The sequence below is a fragment of the Xenopus tropicalis genome, chromosome 7 (genome assembly GCF_000004195.4).
Source record: "Xenopus tropicalis strain Nigerian chromosome 7, UCB_Xtro_10.0, whole genome shotgun sequence".
NCBI lineage: Eukaryota > Metazoa > Chordata > Amphibia > Anura > Pipidae > Xenopus > Xenopus tropicalis.
The window spans coordinates 124419051-124437259 of record NC_030683.2 but is presented as its reverse complement, the minus strand read 5'-3'; the positions used below and the strand labels follow the sequence as shown (position 1 = coordinate 124437259).

At 45.7% G+C, this 18209-nt stretch overlaps 2 protein-coding genes across 2 annotated transcripts; both read right to left on the bottom strand.

The window, feature by feature from the left end:
- Positions 1-674: 674 nt before the first annotated feature.
- fbl (fibrillarin) lies at positions 675-5499 on the bottom strand. Its single transcript, NM_203770.1, is given in 9 exon segments — positions 675-1297; positions 1386-1531; positions 2435-2547; positions 2691-2823; positions 2972-3142; positions 3296-3390; positions 3492-3596; positions 4112-4291; positions 5467-5499. Coding segments are annotated over 9 exon segments (978 nt in total). The 5' UTR covers positions 5477-5499; the 3' UTR covers positions 675-1272.
- Positions 5500-10757: 5258 nt separating this feature from the next.
- On the bottom strand, positions 10758-13993 carry ndufa4 (NDUFA4, mitochondrial complex associated). The gene is made up of 4 exons (NM_001017038.2): positions 13917-13993; positions 12325-12413; positions 12180-12240; positions 10758-10991 (listed from the first exon to the last, which is right to left on the bottom strand). Exons 1-4 carry the CDS (start codon positions 13956-13958, stop codon positions 10935-10937), a joined length of 249 nt encoding a protein of 82 aa, NP_001017038.1. The 5' UTR covers positions 13959-13993; the 3' UTR covers positions 10758-10934.
- Positions 13994-18209: the final 4216 nt, after the last annotated feature.

Here is an 18209-nt window from a genome sequence, read left to right as displayed (position 1 = left end):
CAGTGACAGGGCTGAAATTACAGTGAAATATGATTTTCTGCCCCAGCAGCCATGCATGATGTACCCTGTATGTATAAAGCAGGCCTGGGCATCACTGATGGTGAGTGCATAATATATTCCACTAACATTGCCCTCAGCCAATCAGATCTGCTCTGACAAGTCAATCTTTAGGCAATTGCCACAAATGCCGTTTGCCATCTGTATGGGCATCATAACAGATAAGTAAAGCCTAATTAATCTAATGGGGGTACCAGACATTGTGGCTCTTCAAGCCTTTCCTTATCATTTCTGGGACCAGCAGAACCCATGCAGCCAGCAGAGCCTAAGTGCAAAAATCACACTATCCAGGAAAATGTAATACATATTGTTTCCTACATTTTGTAACCCATAGCAACCAATAAGATGCTTATTTTTAAACATAAGACCATTAACTGCTGTTTGGTTGCTATGGCTTACTAGACCTAAGACCATTTCATTACTTTAGCCCCATTGTACCTTGCCCTAATGGGCCACTGGCCCAAATACGAGAGACTGGGAGAGCACAACTATACATTTGGCCACCATCTGTCAGGGTTCAAACCCTTTTGTCCCCACCCCCTTCATTCACATGAGAAACACAGGAGGAGCCTGGGAAGGAGGCAGGGCCCAAGCTTCGATCGGTACCAATTCCAGAGTCAGATTCTCACACACTGGCGCTTTAATTAAAATAAAGAATTTCCATCTCTCGTTTGTCTTTCAATATCAATTTTTTCCTCTTTCTTACAAAACATAAAAAGATAATTCTTTGCGCTTCCCATAGAAACTTCCAGCATAGAAATAAGCAAACACAGAAACCAACCCCCCCACCCGCACACTAAGGATGGAGTCACGGGGCCCTGTTTTGCCTTCATTCGCCAGTATGAGGTGCTGGAGCGAGGGGAGTGGGCAGTGGGAAAGGGGCGGGGCAGCTAAATAAAGGCGATTAATCGTTTCGTTCTTTGTTAGAAAAAAAAGAAAACCTATAAAATAACGGTCTGTGGCCTCAGGTGAAGCAGAGACGGCAACTCTGTGGCCCCCGGCTACTATAAGCAGCAACTGTAGTTACCGCTCATGACAGCTAGGGGGCCACTAGTTCCTACCCTGCCCCCACATTATAAAAGGCCACAGACAAAATCAGTCCTGTACATTGCAATGGTTAACAAATCCCGGCACCATTAACCCATTAATGTCAGTCTCTGGCTGGGAAAGTTCTCCGAGTAAAGTCCTTTACAAGGATCTTCAGTTCAGTTTTGATCATTTCTTCTGTTTGGCCGGCGGCCTGGATAGGGGGGGAGAAATAAGCGATTTAATTTGCTGTCCAACAGGGGGAATGAGTTACTGCATTACAGTAAAGCAAGACATCTTACCTGTATATCCCGACCACCACGGCGTGATCTCTCTCGTACGGCTCCAGCGTCAGCTGCTCCTGCGGCTTCATGTTCTCTTGTTGCATCTTCTTTACTTCTGCAGCAAAAACAGCCTCTGGGGCTGCCGTGGAGTCAATGCAGTTTGCCTGAGGGGGGAAAAAGTTTCAAGACATTGGTACTTGTACCCGAAATCAATCAATACAGAACCCAATAAAGACACGGGGACAAGGACACATGGGCAAGGCCCCTCTGCACCTTCAGCCTCACTTCCTTCCTTGGGTAAACAGTACAGGTATAGGACCAGTTATCCAGAATGCTCGGGACCAAGGGTATTACGGATATGGGGTCTTTCCGTAATTTGGATCCCCATACCTTAAGTCTACTAAAAAATCAATAAAGCATTAAACCCAATAGGGCTGTTCTGCCCCCAATAAGGGGTAATTATATCTTAGTTGGGATCAAGTACAGGTACTGTTTTATTATTACAGAGAAAAGGGAATCATTTAACCATGAAATAAACCCAATAGGGCTGTTCTGCCCCCAATAAGGGGTAATTATATCTCAGTTGGGATCAAGTACAGGTACTGTTTTATTATTACAGAGAAAAGGGAATCATTTAACCATGAAATAAACCCAATAGGGCTGTTCTGCCCCCAATAAGGGGTAATTATATCTTAGTTGGGATCAAGTACAGGTACTGTTTTATTATTACAGAGAAAAGGGAATCATTTAACCATTAAATAAACCCAATAGGGCTGTTCTGCCCCAATAAGGGGTAATTATATCTTAGTTGGGATCAAGTACAGGTACTGTTTTATTATTACAGAGAAAAAGGAAATCAGTTTTAAAATTCTGAATTATTTGATTAAAATGGAGTCTATGGGAGATAGACTTTCCGTGATTCTGAGCTTTCTGGATAATGGGTTTCCGGATAAGGGATCCCATACCTGTACCTGGTGGCAGCACCCGTGTCACCCCTAAATTTTTATGAATGCCCATCATGAAAACCAAAGCCCCCACCAATACAAAAACCAAGGACAGTTGCCCACCTTGATGGATATGACAAAATGGCCTCCGTTCTTCAGGAAGTTATGGGCGTTGAGGGCGACGATCCTGGTCTGATCAGGCTGCGCCACATCCGCAAAGACGACGTCCACCATTCCTGCAGCGAGAGCCAAAACGCAATGTTACACTGGGGATTTGGGTCAGGGGGCAGTTTTAACAGCAGCCCCAATGAATCCCGTTATAAAGAGACAGTCGACAGGGCGGCCGAGAGCGCTACAGACTGAACCGTATCCCACTCACCTACTAACATGCGGTACTTGTGTGGGTGCCGGGCGTCTTCGATCACTGGAATGATGTTTGTCCGTTTCTTTGCCACGTTGATGAGATCACGGCCGGATCTGTGGGAGAACTCGACGGCGTAAACCAGCCCTTCCTGGAACAGAACCAGCAGAACCACCATTATACCAGTCTCTTGGAAGCCAGCAGGGGGCGCACACGTCCCTCCCGTAGCAGCCCCACTGTACAACCAAACATTACACCCCCCCCCCCCCAGCACAGAGACCACATGACCAAGTACTTACGGGGCCCACAACATCGGAGACGTGCGAGACGGTGGTTCCAGATGCAGCTCCCAGATACAGCACTTTGGCGCCGGGCTTTATGTGAATCTGATCCACTCCTCCCAAAATGGCCGCCGCGATCTTCGACCTGAAGGGGTTCCAGGCTCTGTACTCCGTCTTGACTTCCCCATCCTGGAAAAAGAAATGGCGCCAGGTTACTGCGAGTCCGTGAATCAGAACCACCACTCACACCAAGGATACTCCGCATACGCTGAACTGCAACTCCCATCACCCAGAAGCACCCACTGCCCAGCCAATCAGAACCTTGCTTTCAGGGGCACTCACCTCCACAGAGATTCGCTTCTCCCCATACACAGATTCCCCAGGAACAAGGTTTTTGGTCACGAGTGCGTCTTCCTTCCCGCGGCAGATAAATATTCCTGCGAGAGGCAGAAGGGGGCGGTTACTTACTGGGGCCCAATGGGAAAGGTGGGTTGTTTCTAGGTAGGTGGGTGGGTTTAGCTTCCCATTCACACTGTACCTTCATGTCTGTGTGGCTCGACTATCACTTTCCTTCCTGCTCCAAATCCGCCTCTTCCTCCGCGTCCTCCTCGGGGGCCGCCTCTGCCCGGAGACTTGAATCCCCCTAAAAGTGAAGTTATAAGTCATGTGACCATGAGCAGACCCCTAAATATCTTAATAGGAATCGATATATAGGGAAACATAGAAGCAATAGTCTCTGAAGCCAGTACCCCCGTACTTCTGACTTTCAAATGGGGGTCACTGACCCCGGCAGCCAAACCCTATTGCTCTGTGAGGCTCCAGTTTTATTGTTATTGTTACTTTTTATTCCTTATCTTTCTATTCAGCCCCCTCCCCTATTCATATACCAGTCTTTCAATCAAACCCCCCCCCCCCCCTCGGGTTGCTAAAGTAATTTGGATCTTAGCAACCAAATAGCTGCTGAAACTACAAGCTGGAGAGCTGCCAAACAAAAACTGAATAAAAAAAAACTACAAATAAAAAATGAAGACCAATTGCAAACTGTCTGAGAATATTACTCTCTACATCATAACTAACAGTTAACAGAAAGGGCAGAGAACCCTTTAGAAGCAAAACCATGATAGTTCTACTGAAACTTAGGAAGTTCTCGAGTCTCACCTCTGAATCCTCCTCGGTCTCCAAATCCTCCTCGGCCTCCGAATCCTCCTCGGCCTCCGAACCCTCCTCGGTCACCTCCTCCACCGCGGCCACGAAATCCTCCTCTTCCTCTACCTCCTCCTCTGTCTCCAAAGCCTCCTCTGTCTCCGTATCCACCTCGGCCTCCTCTGGGGCTGAATCCTGCAAAGCAAACGATGGGGTCAGCACAACTCCCAATACCCTGCAGGGAGGATTAAGGTGGAGCCCCTGGAGGTTATACGGTCACGGGGGGGGGGGGGGGGGGGAAGGGGTACGGGGGGGACTCTAGTGGGTATAGATAAGAACCCCCTATACAGGATGCCCCCGGCAGTTACTGTGCCGCAGGCCAGTGGGATTATAAAGAAGGAAGGGACAATAACAAACTTGTACATGGAACTGCAGAACAGTGGAGCTGCCCCCCCCACAAACAGCGGCTGTAGGTTGGGTGAGAGTGTGAGCTACACAAGTCTCAATAATACCAGGATCATTATGACCCAAAATACTTTAATGAGACTGGGGAGGAAGGGGTAAATACTTTGTGCAATATGGACCTAACGGGTCTGACAATGGCCCAGATGCTGAACTGCAGGGCTGAGTCAGTTGCAGCAGGACCGAAGCCCAATAACAAACTGGAAGCAGAGAAATATTAAACAATCATAACAGCCTGAAAGAGACCCCCCTCCTCCTCCTCCATTACTATATAAAGGAAAAGGTTCTGATGGGGGGGGGGGGGGTAGATAACCAGGTCACATCTGCCCCCCTATTTGAGCACAGGGATGAGATATATATATATATATATTACAGAGTGAGTGCAAGCTCAGCGGCCAAGAGTGCAGGCTAGATGCCCCTCATTATTATCCTGTATGTGTGCGCCTGGGGGCTGTGTAAGCACGTGACTAGGGCAGATTTAAAAATAATAAAAAATAAAAATAATTAGTGGAAATATTGTGGCCCAACGTTTCGGTGCCGAGTGTGCGGCCTTCTCCGGGGAGAGCCAAATAGATAGAGAGCGATAGATAATGGGCTTCACTAACTCCGGGCCGGGGGCAGCACATGGGCCGCACACACACAGTCGCACCGAGAGTAAGAAATCGCAGCTGCGACTCCCTGTCTCGGTTCCCGTGCGACATTACGGGCCGGTATATTCCCGGTATATAGGGGAAGGGAATGGGTTACACACAGATCACTGACCCCCATGTGCGAAACCTCGGAACCAAGCCCAAGTGCTTCCCCTCTCCAACCCCCACAGCCCCCGGTACCCCAGCCCACACCCAGGGGGGCAGCAATGTGCTCCCGGGGGATTGAGGGGAAACTGGGAGCCGAAGCCCCGGACCCACCTGGCCTCATGGCTGCTCCGACCGCTCTCACTGATATCCCACCACGTGTCCGACAGGGGAAATATCCCGTCAGCCTGTGCGTCTTCAGAATGGCTTTGCGCATGCGTAGCAGATTAGCGCCGAACAGATGCGGCGGCCATATTGGTTGGGGCGGAAGGATAACGCTTATAAAGCAGTTTGCGTTTATATTGGAATTTGCTTTCACAGCGGCACTTTATATAAATACTAGGAGCCATTTACACCTACCGCGGTGACTATTCCCGCGTCTCTCACACCCCAATGATTATTAAAGAGCTCCCATATTGTCTCCGGCTGAAGACATGCTGTGAGGATATTGGCGCTCTCGGTCCCTTATGTGTAATGTGAAGCAGCATGGCAGCGCCGTCAGGTACAGGTGGGGCGGATACACCGGGGCACATTAGGAGTTGATTCTCAGTGTAATGAGCGTTGTTTTGTTTGTAACTAATATGACCTTGTATATTAACTGCAACTCTGGAGCTCACAGGTTATGGTCTTAATGGCTTCTTGTTATATTAAATTACATATCTTTAATAGCTTTATCGCCATCTAGTGGCCTACTATAACTAGCACCATACAGTGTAATTACAATAACTAGCGCCATCTAGTGGCCTACTATAACTAGCCCTAACAATAACTAGCGCCATCTAGTGGCCTACTATAACTAGCACCATGTAGTCTAATTACAATAACTAGCGCCATCTAGTGGCCTACTATAGCTACCACCATATAATGTAATTACAATAACTAGCGCCATCTAGTGGCCTACTATAACTAGCACTATATAATGTAATTACAATAACTAGCGTCATCTAGTGGCCTATTATAACTATATAATGTAATTACAATAACTAGCGCCATCTACTGGTCTACTATAACTAGCACTATATAATGTAATTACAATAACCAGCGCCATCTAGTGACCTACTATAACTAGCACTATATAATGTAATTACAATAACTAGCGCCATCTAGTGGCCTACTATAACTAGCACTATATAATGTAATTGCAATAACTAGCGCCATCTAGTGGACCCTGAATAATTAGCATTCTCTTCTACTAACGCACCATGAATCGGGATATCGGGAGATAACATTTTTAAACCTGCCCGATTTCGGGACTGAGCAGTATCAATAGTCAGTGTATATTGCTTGGGATCAGCAGGCTGCCATACATGATTCAATAATCATATGAAGTGGCATATATGGCCTTTACAGGCAGTGGCATAACTTGGTGCTCCAGGCCCCCTGAAAACAAATCTTCAAAGGGGGCCGCAAAAAAAGGAGGCACTGCAATATAGTAGCCCCACCGTCTGAGCCCCCTGTCGCCAAGGCCCTAGCTGCAATATAGCTAGTTTTGCCACTGAATACAGGTGCTGCACTGTGCTGGCTCTAGAGCCACATTTGCTACTCTGCAGCAAGAGATACAAGGAAATAAAGGGTTAACAAAAATGAAAACAGATAAAACATTAGAACCCATCACCTCCTCCACCAGCCTGGGGTCCCTTGACTTAACAAGTTAATATGAACTCCAAACACTAAGCCACGTAACCCTAGCGTATAGCCCAGTGCTATAAGGGGAAGGCGACAGGAATCTGTATACACACAGGGCTCCAATACCCCCTAATTCAGGGGTGGCCAAAATGTCGATCGTGGTCCAACAGTTGTTCCCCCGTGGACTTCTGGTGCCTGCGTCTAAGCCGGGAAATGCGGAAGTGCGGCCCCCCTGCCCTAATTGTTATACAGCCCATTCCCCCCATACACCTCTATTCTGTTTGCCACTGTCTGTGTGTAACTGTTGTGCCAATGGGCTCTGGGTGTCAGGGTCTCTGTTAGTTTATAAGCAGCCCAGTCCCACACTCCGGATACACAAGCCCTATGATCACTGTATATTGCTTTCAGTACTATATTGGCTCTGGTGAGACTGTAGGAGTTGCCTTTATTTCACTCGCTGACCCACCCGCAGGCCTGACCCCGGGCCCATGAAACCCACAGTAGCAGCCGCTGGTACATAGGGAACTGGGAGTAATGAACTTGCTTCTCCGGCTCCAGCACTTGGGTTGCCATCTTTCCCCACAAGAAAACCAGATGCCGTATTATTTCTCCCCTAGTAACGAGCCTGGCAACTATTAGGGATTTTACTGGCCCAATGGCAACTCGACCTGAACCCCCCCCCCCCAACATCTTCCACTGTCCCTGGTTTATATCTGGTCTCCCTTTAGCACCACTGATGTTTTCCCTCTTGTGACTCCGCCCAATGGAAACCAGCCCCTCCCACCTCAGGGCAAATGCAATCAGGGCAAAGCACTAGCCCTACCCCTGAAAGGGAAATCCACCTTGTACTCCCGGTGCCGCTGTCTCTACCCAATGGCACGTTTAGCAGAGATCCCTGGCACTGATTTAGTCCCCACCAAACAATCCCTATATGCTCTAAGGCAGGATGGGGTAAGAGGAGGAGGAGTGAGCGCAAGGCCTTACCCATAAGCCTTCACTATTCCCCCTCTGCACCCTGGGACACATCCACACACTGTATATTGTCATTCTGTGTGTAACCCACTGACCAATAACAGAGGAGAATCTGGCAAAGGCTTCTGGGATATCAGGATAATGTATTTTAGCATTTTGATCTGACTGTGCATTGAGTTCTATTATTCCCGTGTTTCCTGCACAGGTTCCTAGAACTAAAAGTATATAATGTAATTTAATACTGACATTAAACCCAACTGGGAGCCGTCCCACTGCCCCCATAGATTTCCAGAGAACCTGACAAGACTTTATTACACATAAAAAGAAATTCCCCAATGAGAATTCTACTGAGCCACAATGTGACTGTAAGTGCAAGAGAAGTGACCAATGAGAATGCTGATTCCCAGCACTGTGTCAGGCCCCTTGCTGGTACCTTACATATAGAGATAATGATGGCATTTTTCCCGTCATTATATGGCACAGGAATCAGACATGGGGATAAAGGGACAGACTTGTTCAGTGCTGGGAAACTGTGCTTATTGCTCCCAACTCCAATTGCAGGAACAGAGAACAGGGAGCCGGATTTACTCACATCAGCTGGGATTCTCATTGGGGGATTTCTTGCATTTTAATGGGGATTTGGGGGAAAGTTTTATTGTACAATATTGCTTTAAGAATACACCTTTGATAAAGTACAGCTCTCAGAATGCCTTAACCTCGATATGCAGAGATTTGTAGCACAGTGTGGTTGATAAGTACAGTGTAATAGTGTTTAGTGTCCCTATAATATATCCCTTTGGCTGCTAATTAATGTTGGGATCATAAATTAGCAAGTTAATACCCATTCACTTACACAGGAAGAAGTGCCCTTGGGGGGGGGGGGGGGGGGGGGGGCGGCAATCAGTTAAAGGGGAACTAAACCCTGCTGCACAGCGCGGCTCAACCAAACCTTACTCAGCTGTTGCCGGACTACAAATCCCAGAATAATGTAACATATAATGAAGGGTGAGGCATGCTGGGAGCTGTAGTCCAGCAACATCAGGGCTGTATTCTTAAAGCAATATTGCCCAATAAAACTTTCCCCCATTAAAATGCAAGAAATCCCCCAATGAGAATCCCAGCTGATGTGAGTAAATCCGGCTCCCTGTTCTCTGTTCCTGCAATTGGAGTTGGGAGCAATAAGCACAGTTTCCCAGCACTGAACAAGTCTGTCCCTTTATCCCCATGTCTGTCAGTGGGACAGCGTTATGGTTGGGTTTACAGCCCCATTAAACTAACCAGCTACAGTTTAACTGGGAATAACCAACATCAAGGCTTCGACCTCTGCCGACAGTGAAAGTTCATGGGATACTGTGATCTAAACACTTTAAAGAAGCCGCAGTAATAGATCTTTGACCGACTCCCTATATAAGAGAGAATCTAAAGGGGCGGAGATTCACACCAGGAAGTTACTTATTTCTGCCACAGTATCTGCTATCCTGGTGGCCACACACTGAGAGATCTGCCACCAAATGAGTGGATCTTTTTTCACATATACCTACTTGATGGTGGATACCAGAATGATCAAATGGTTTGGCCCATTTTCAGCCAGATACTAGCAAACCTGTCAGAGGGCCCATACACAGGCCTTCAGGTAACAGATGTTCTATGAATACAATGGAAATCTACAGAGCTTATCTGCTATGTAACCTGTGCCTTTACTCCCAGCTTGAATGGCTGCCCCCGGGGCTACACAGCGGGGTATTTATATAAACTATAGTAGGGTTTCTGTAGCAAACACCCCAGCTGTACCGGTGCAGGAACGGCTGCCCCCGGGGCTACACAGCGGGGTATTTATATAAACTATAGTAGGGTTTCTGTAGCAAACACCCCAGCTGTACCAGTGCAGGAATGGCTGCCCCCGGGGCTACACAGCGGGGTATTTATATAAACTATAGTAGGGTTTCTGTAGCAAACACCCCAGCTGTACCAGTGCAGGAATGGCTGCCCCCGGGGCTACACAGCGGGGTATTTATATAAACTATAGTAGGGTTTCTGTAGCAAACACCCCAGCTGTACCAGTGCAGGAATGGCTGCCCCCGGGGCTACACAGCGGGGTATTTATATAAACTATAGTAGGGTTTCTGTAGCAAACACCCCAGCTGTACCAGTGCAGGGCAGCAGTACATAATTATTTTGATACACTTTCGTTTTATGGTGTTACTGTTCCTTTAACTACTTATATCAACCTGACTTTAGTTGGCCCTGTATTACTATTAAGATGTTGAGACACAAACAATCCACTTTTCCCCACCAGAATGCATTTAGAATATCCAGACTAGTAAATAAGGTATATAAATGATAAACCAAAGGGCAAACTTCTCCAATCTGGCCACTCTTCTGGGTTACTAACCAGCAACCTGGGCTTGTATGGGTTAATACGCCATCACAATGGCCAGTAGCCAGTGATGCCGACAGTCACATATAGCCAGATATAGGGCAATGGCACACAGGGCATTATCAGAGGCCCATTCTGATCAATGAAAAGAGGAACAGATCAGTTTTTTAGCAAGAGGCCAGGATGAACTTCCCCTTTAAATTCAGAACAGCTACCAAGAAAAGCTGCGCCTGAGTCAGATACAGAGACAGAACTTACCTACATTTATAGGTTTCTATTTAATTCAGATCTTCCCATTGCAATGACACCGAGCCCTGCTGACAGCTGAGAATAGATGCACAGGCCACTCAATTACAGTTAGCAATTAGTATTACACAGCATTAGCAGCCGGGAGTCCCACATCCGCAGGGAGTCAGCAACACCACCATAGTAGGTTTACGCTAGTTTAATCGCATTAGGCCCAGCTAATGAACAGACAGAGCTGGGATAACTCAATAAACATGACTTATTGGATTATTAAATAGCAGGAATGAAACAAGCATTCCGGGATTGATTTCGACTGTAAAAAAGAAATTCCAGCAGAGATGGCGTCTGAGGAGGTAAGTGCTTAGAAGTCAGGTCCTTCCTTCTTCAGGTTCTTGTAATCGATGGTTTCATTGTAAAACTGTAAAAAAGAAAAAAAGGACAATGATTTCACTATGCAGGGCACGAGGCGCAGAGAATGGCACAGGCGCACCCAGGGCACGAGGCGCAGAGAATGGCACAGGCGCACCCAGGGCACGAGGCACAGAGAATGGCACAGGCGCACCCAGGGCACGAGGCACAGAGAATGGCACAGGCGCACCCAGGGCACGAGGCACAGAGAATGGCACAGGCGCACCCAGGGCACGAGGCACAGAGAATGGCACAGGCACACGGACACACCAACACAGAATGGCACACTGACACTCTGGGTACAGGCACACTGACACACCGACAGAATGGCAGGGGCACTTTGACACTCAGGGCACGGGCACACCGACACAGAATGGCACAGGCAGACTGACACACCGAATGACACAGGCTTAATGTTACACCCAGGGCACAGGCAAACAGACACTTTGGCACGGGCACACTAACACACCCAGGACACAGAATGGCAGAAGTGCGGGTAGGGGCATGGGTACACTTGGCCAACATGTCACATAACCCTCAAAGCAACTGCATTTCTCGAGAAGACTTTACACATTTCCATTTCATAAGTGTGATGCAAGAAAAAGAAAAACACACACACACACACGACAGCTATCAATGCAGTGACCCATTAAGCAGAGTGGGCATTTAAATAGTGTTTAGTCATTCCCCGGTGCTACTGGCCCTTTAACAGCAACTAAATATGGGTTTGGCCCTGTCCTTTCCAGCTGGCACATTACTGGGGCATGCTGACTGACTAGGTACACTGGCTACGGCAACAAACAGGGGCCAAATCAAGGGCAAGAGCGTCTTCATTACACTGGTCAGAATTTCTGCAACACTGCTTGTGTACAAAATGAACCAATATATGTGCTCAATATTGCCAGTCACTGTCAGCAGCGAGTCTGAAATGGGGCTGCCTCGTTACAGCAGGTATGATACGAAAGGAAATGTATTAGAATATATATATATATATATATATATATATATATATATATATATATATATATATATATATATATATATATATATATATATATATATATATATATATATATATATATATAATGTCTCTATATAACCTTTTTAACAGGCCTGCACCAATCAAAATGCACTTTACAGAAAGCCAGAGGGGGGAAGGGTAGGGCAATACACAAAGCCACACACCAAGGTTACTTACCTTGTACTGGTAGTTGGGGCTCTTGTTGTACCAGGGATCTGGGTTATTTTTCCTGTCCCAGCTTTAGAGACATAAAATTGAGAAGAGTTAACACACAATCAGCCTGACTGTACTGATAACATGCAATAATGGCCGCCCCGCTTACCTGATTTCAGGGCTCCGTGTGGTGACCCTCAGCGCATACAGGATGGAGCCGACTCCCCCAAAGCCAACAAAGACAAATAGAGGGATTAACTAAAAAAAGGGGGAAAAGAAAATGTTACAGTTGAACCTTGTCTGAAACTTACAGTAGAAAACAAACTATTTCTATAACTAAGTTGTGAACACAAAAAAAAAAAAAAAAAACACAACACACATTGCCTAATTTAACTTGCCCTTGACAGCTGTAAGGCTTCCGGAATGATTGCACTGAGCTACAGAACAACACAGGGCAAAGTATATCGATAGGGACATTCCCAGGTACCCAAGGGCCACACTAAAGCGAAGCTAGAATGGCAATAAACTTTATTTTTGCAATATATTGCGCAACTAAAGCCCCAGAACTGGCAGCACCAGTTGCACGGATACCTAGATAGGAAGCTGCAGCGCTGGAATAAGCCCCGCCCAGTAACTTGTAAACACGGTTCTGCACCGGCCCTGGGCTACGTGCGGGAAGGAGGGTGCTTAGGTGAAATGAAGGATACAGGAAGTCATAGCAACGGCACAGACACTAATGGCACAATGGGGCAACCCCACAGCTGTCACACTGAGCTACTGTTGCACATCAGCTGGGGCATTGGCACTGCTCCTTAATCCACTACCCCTGCAGCCAGCCCAGCCCCAGTCACGGGACCCTTTGTGGGTTTTAGACACAACGTATGTTGCTCATATAAAGTGATTATTAAAGGGGAAGTAAACCCTGCAGCTCAACCAAACCTTACTCAGCTGCTGCCGGACTACAAATCCCAGAATAATGTAACATATAATGAAGGGTGAGGCATGCTGGGAGCTGTAGTCCAGCAACATCAGGGCTGTATTCTTAAAGCAATATTGCCCAATAAAACTTTCCCCTAAATCCCCATTAAAATGCAAGAAATCCCCCAATGAGAATCCCAGCTGATGTGGGTAAATACGGCTCCCTGTTCTCTGTTCCTGCAATTGGAGTTGGGAGCAATAAGCACAGTTTCCCAGCACTGAACAAGTCTGCCCCTTTATCCCCATGTCTGATTCCTGTGCCATATAATGACGGGAAAATGCCATCATTATCTCTATATGTAAGGTACCAGCAAGGGGCCTGACACAGTGCTGGGAATCGGCATTCTCATTGGTCACTTCTCTTGCACTTACAGTCACATTGTTACTCAGTAGAATTCTCATTGGGGAATTTCCTTGCATCTATAATTATGGTTTTCAGCAACTCCTATGGCAGCTCCCGCTATGTGGGTGAGAGCAGAGGATCCCTTGCTGCCTATAGGTGCCATTACAGCCCACCCTGAAGCCATAGAGGGTCCCATCTGTCCGCAAAGCATTAACCCCCAGAACATCATGTGTCTATATGTCATTAACCCTTTAATCTTTCAACTACAAGAATAGGTGGAGGGGTGAGGTTACCTGCAGCCCTTAAGGTGTTTTGCACTACAACTCCCAGCAACCCCTGCCAACTGGGCCGCTCCTTAGACACGGAAGTGCCAAAATGACATTAATCCCCCACAAGAGTAGTTGGTAGGTGGGAGAGCATGGCGGCTAGCCGGTACTTACGCTGGGGTGCTTCTTAGCGTGGGTGAGCATAGTGCGGAACATGATGGCGGCGGTCAATGCTCCGAGATCCTCTCAGATTCCTTCACTGCGCCACAATGTCACATAGAACACGGGAGAGGACCCCTAATACGTCACTAGGGTCCTCACCGAGGCCTGCCCTCAGCGGTGCCTGAGCCTGCCCCCAGCAGGGCCTGAGCTGCCCCGGCAATGCCTGTCACATTCGCAGCAAAACCCAAATCTAGCCACTAAGGAACAAGTGGGAAGGGCGAACTATAGCAATATCACTGAGGTAAAACTCCTTTGCCTCCGGGTAGAGAGCTATTATGGTCTAGTGAAGAGGGAGACGGTTTTTATACACTTCCTTATCCAAGTGCTTCCTCTTCATTTACTGAGACTCTCTGCTACTTCCCCACCAGAGTACTGAGTAACAGCTCAAACCCACACGCTGCATAGTCTATTAGTAATCAGATAAACAGCATAATCCATACGGCATTAAAATAACTATCAGCCATGAAATTAATGCCAACCAGCAGTGCGTTGTGTTAAGGGTTCTGCTATTAAAGTGATGACTTGTGCCTTTATATGGGCACAGAACCCCTCAGTGACTGCTAATATCCTTATCATTTACAGTAGGGGGTACAATATCCCTTATAATACACAAGTGATACTCAGAGTTCCCTGTATAACTCAGCCTGCAGCCTTGTGCCTTTATATGGGCACAGAACCCCTCAGTGACTGCTAATATCCTTATCATTTACAGTAGGGGGTACATTATCCCTTATAATACATGAGTGATACTCAGAGTTCCCTGTATAACTCAGCCTGCAGCCTTGTGCCTTTATATGGGCACAGAACCCCTCAGTGACTGCTAATATCCTTATCATTTACAGTATGGGGTACATTATCCCTTATAATACATGAGTGAAACTCAGAGTTCCCTGTATAACTCAGCCTGCAGCCTTGTGCCTTTATATGGGGGGCACAGAACCCCTCAGTGACTGCTAATATCCTTATTATTTACAGTAGGGGGTACATTATCCCTTATAATACATGAGTGAAACTCAGAGTTCCCTGTATAACTCAGCCTGCAGCCTTGTGCCTTTATATGGGGGGCACAGAACCCCTCAGTGACTGCTAATATCCTTATCATTTACAGTAGGGGGTACATTATCCCTTATAATACATGAGTGATACTCAGAGTTCCCTGTATAACTCAGCCTGCAGCCTTGTGCCTTTATATGGGCACAGAACCCCTCAGTGACTGCTAATATCCTTATCATTTACAGTAGGGGGTACAATATCCCTTATAATACACAAGTGATACTCAGAGTTGCTGCTCTCGGAGTCGCTGCTCAGAGGCAGCTGGAGGGTGTAAGAGTGGGTATTCCTTCTATATAGGTCAGGAATCTGCAACTCTAGGAGTGAGGACAGGTCCGCCATCAGAAACTCTGGGGCCCCCCATGAACACAAGCACGCAGTACCTAAATTTTGGCCATGCACCTTTATGCGCTCTATAAACAGCTGTTCATATAAAGAGTTCCATTAATTAATGTGTTAATAATTCAGTCAGTTTATTGGGGGTCAGTGGAGCTTGCCCTAAGTTTAACCCCCTACCTGCTCTGCACTGTCATTGCTTATTATGGAAGCTTCGTATGTTTGCCCATTGGTTACGTAAACTGCATAAGTTTAGGGCCCCCAATGATCTTGCTGTGGGCCCCAATAACTAGTCAGCACTAATTAATAAAAATAGTAAAAATAATCTCAGTATTAAATGGGAGGGGGGGTCAGTGGAGTTTGTAAGTTAAGTGAGTTTCTTTGAAAGTAGTGTAAGTTTTTGCAAAAGTTACGTAAATTGTGTAAGTGTAGGGGCCCAATAATGTTGCTGTGGGGCCCAGTAACCATTTCACTGCTGGAAAGTGCATGTAGGAGACACTAATAAAATTCAGTAAATAGCTTCTAAAATTGACAGTTGATTTGTCACTATAATAAGCAGTTCATAGAAATAGTTTATCTTATAATTCCATTCCATTTTAGCCTCTTTGTTTTCATACAGAAATAGGGAATGACCATGAAACAGGCCCAATGGTCAGGAGCAGGAGGGCCCACCGGGAGTTTTCCTGGTATCTTAGTGGGCCAGTCCAACACTGCTTCTGCCCCTTCTCTGCATTGTCCTTTGCTTGTCCGCGAGTTAGCCAAAGTTATGGAAAATATGCAACAAAGAAGAAAAAGACACCTGTACAAATCTAAAATATAACCTTTAATTCAGTTAATCAACTAAAACTTTTTATTAGAATAGAGAGAGCAGAAAGAAAAAGGAAAGATTTAAAATAAAAGAACACACCCTAGATCTGTGAAATACACTGGACTTCAATACTTATCCAGTGATTGGCAACTTTGTTGCTTAATTACCCATGTTGCTCTCACGTATCTCAATATATATTTCAAGCAACATATGTAGCAATTGTTGGGAACCCTTGCTCCTCTCACCTATGACTCGCAGAGGGCTTTTAGTAACACGGGGAGCAATCTTTAGGGACGTATTATTATAAATCGTTTAAATCTGATTTTTATGATATCAATAAAAATATAAACCTCAATGTGTCTCATTTATTTGTTTATTTAGATATCATTTTGCTTCAATCACAGTTGTACCTAACAGTATTCCATGCGGTCCTTACTTATCTACCTAGTGTTGCCAATATAATTGCAGTTTCACTAGGCCCTATTACTTTACAGATAGATCAGTTATATGCCGTATCTCTCGGTTTGTTCGCGAAACACTTAGGGGCACATTTACTATGGGTCGAATCCGAGTCCGAATGGAAAAAATTCGGATTGGAAACGAACGTTTTGCGAATTTTTTCGTATTTTTTGCGATTTTTTCGGCGCCTTTACGACTTTTCGGAAATTATCGCGACTTTTTCGTTACCAATACGATTTGCGCGAAAAAACGCGAGTTTTTCGTAGCCATTCCAAAAGTTGCGATTTTTTCGTAGCGTTAAAACTTGCGCGAAAAGTTGCGCTTTTTTGGTAGCGTTAAAACTTAAAAGGCGCAACGTTTTGCGCAAGTTTTAACACTACGAAAAAATCGCAACTTTTTGCGCAAGTTTTAACGCTACGAAAAAATCGCAACTTTCGGATAATATAATAATACATTCATTCCTTAGGACAGCACTTATACATTCTACTATCCCACTGAGGATCGCACAGTCTATTTTGCTTTCGGACTTGCAACTACAAAAAAGTTGCAATACGACTAATGTCAATAATTGTCCAAATGATTTCCCACCGTCACCATATAGCGATCATTTACATCGGCTGAAAGAAAAGATTTTCTAAGGGGCACATTTACTAACCCACGAACGGGTCGAAATAAGTCCGATTGAGTTTTTTTCGTAATGATCGGTATTTTGCGATTTTTTCGTATTTTTAGCGTTTTTTTTGGCGTCTTTACGAATTTTTCTTTACCAATACGATTTTTGCGTAAAAACGCGAGTTTTTCGTAGCCATTACGAAAGTTGCGTAAAATCTGGCGATTTTTCGTAGCGTTAAAACTTGCGCAAAAAGTTGCACTTTTTTCGTAGTGTTAAAACTTACGCGAAACTTCGCACCTTTTAAGTTTTAACGCTACGAAAAAGGCGCAACTTTTCGCGTAAGTTTTAACGCTACGAAAAAATCGGGCGATTTTACGCAACTTTCGTAATGGCTACGGAAAACTCGCGTTTTTACGCAAAAATCGTATTGGTAACGAAAAATTCGTAAAGACGCCGAAAAAATCGCAAAAAATACGAAAAAGTCGCAAAATGTTCGTTTTCAAGTCGGAACTTTTCCAATTCGGGTTGGATTCGTGGGTTAGTAAATCAGCCCCTAAGTGTGTGTTTTTGCCAATTCCTTATTTCACATACTCTCCCCCCCTCCCTGAATGATCAATCACCCAAACACCATTTTAATACGATGGAGTCATTTTATTGAGGAGTTATTCGCGTGATTTTCCTACACGGAATTTTTACAATCAATACTCAGGAATTTAACACCTCCGTACTTGGAGGTAATATAAAGTATATTGTACTGTGTTCGTGAACAATACTATAGACCTAGACCCTGTGCTCGTTATCGTGATGTTCCCTCTACACAGGGAAAACTCAATTACCTCATTAACCCAACAATTTTGCCTTAAGGTATCAATCGGGAAAGGGTGTACCTACTTTCATGGCACTAGGTATGAACACTTAGCAATTACCCACAACAAACTCCAGGACCAGGATTGTACCTGTGCCTACTGCCTTAAGTTCT

Bases quoted from the DNA above. Each gene is read 5' to 3' on its own strand.
- ndufa4 (NM_001017038.2), bottom strand. From the start codon at position 13,958: ATGTTCCGCACTATGCTCACCCACGCTAAGAAGCACCCCAGC. The intron at 12,241-12,324 runs GTAAGCGGGGCG...ATGTCTCTAAAG, and splicing joins ACACGGAGCCCTGAAATCAG to CTGGGACAGGAAAAATAACC. The intron at 10,992-12,179 runs GTAAGTAACCTT...TCTTTTTTACAG, and splicing joins GCCCCAACTACCAGTACAAG to TTTTACAATGAAACCATCGA.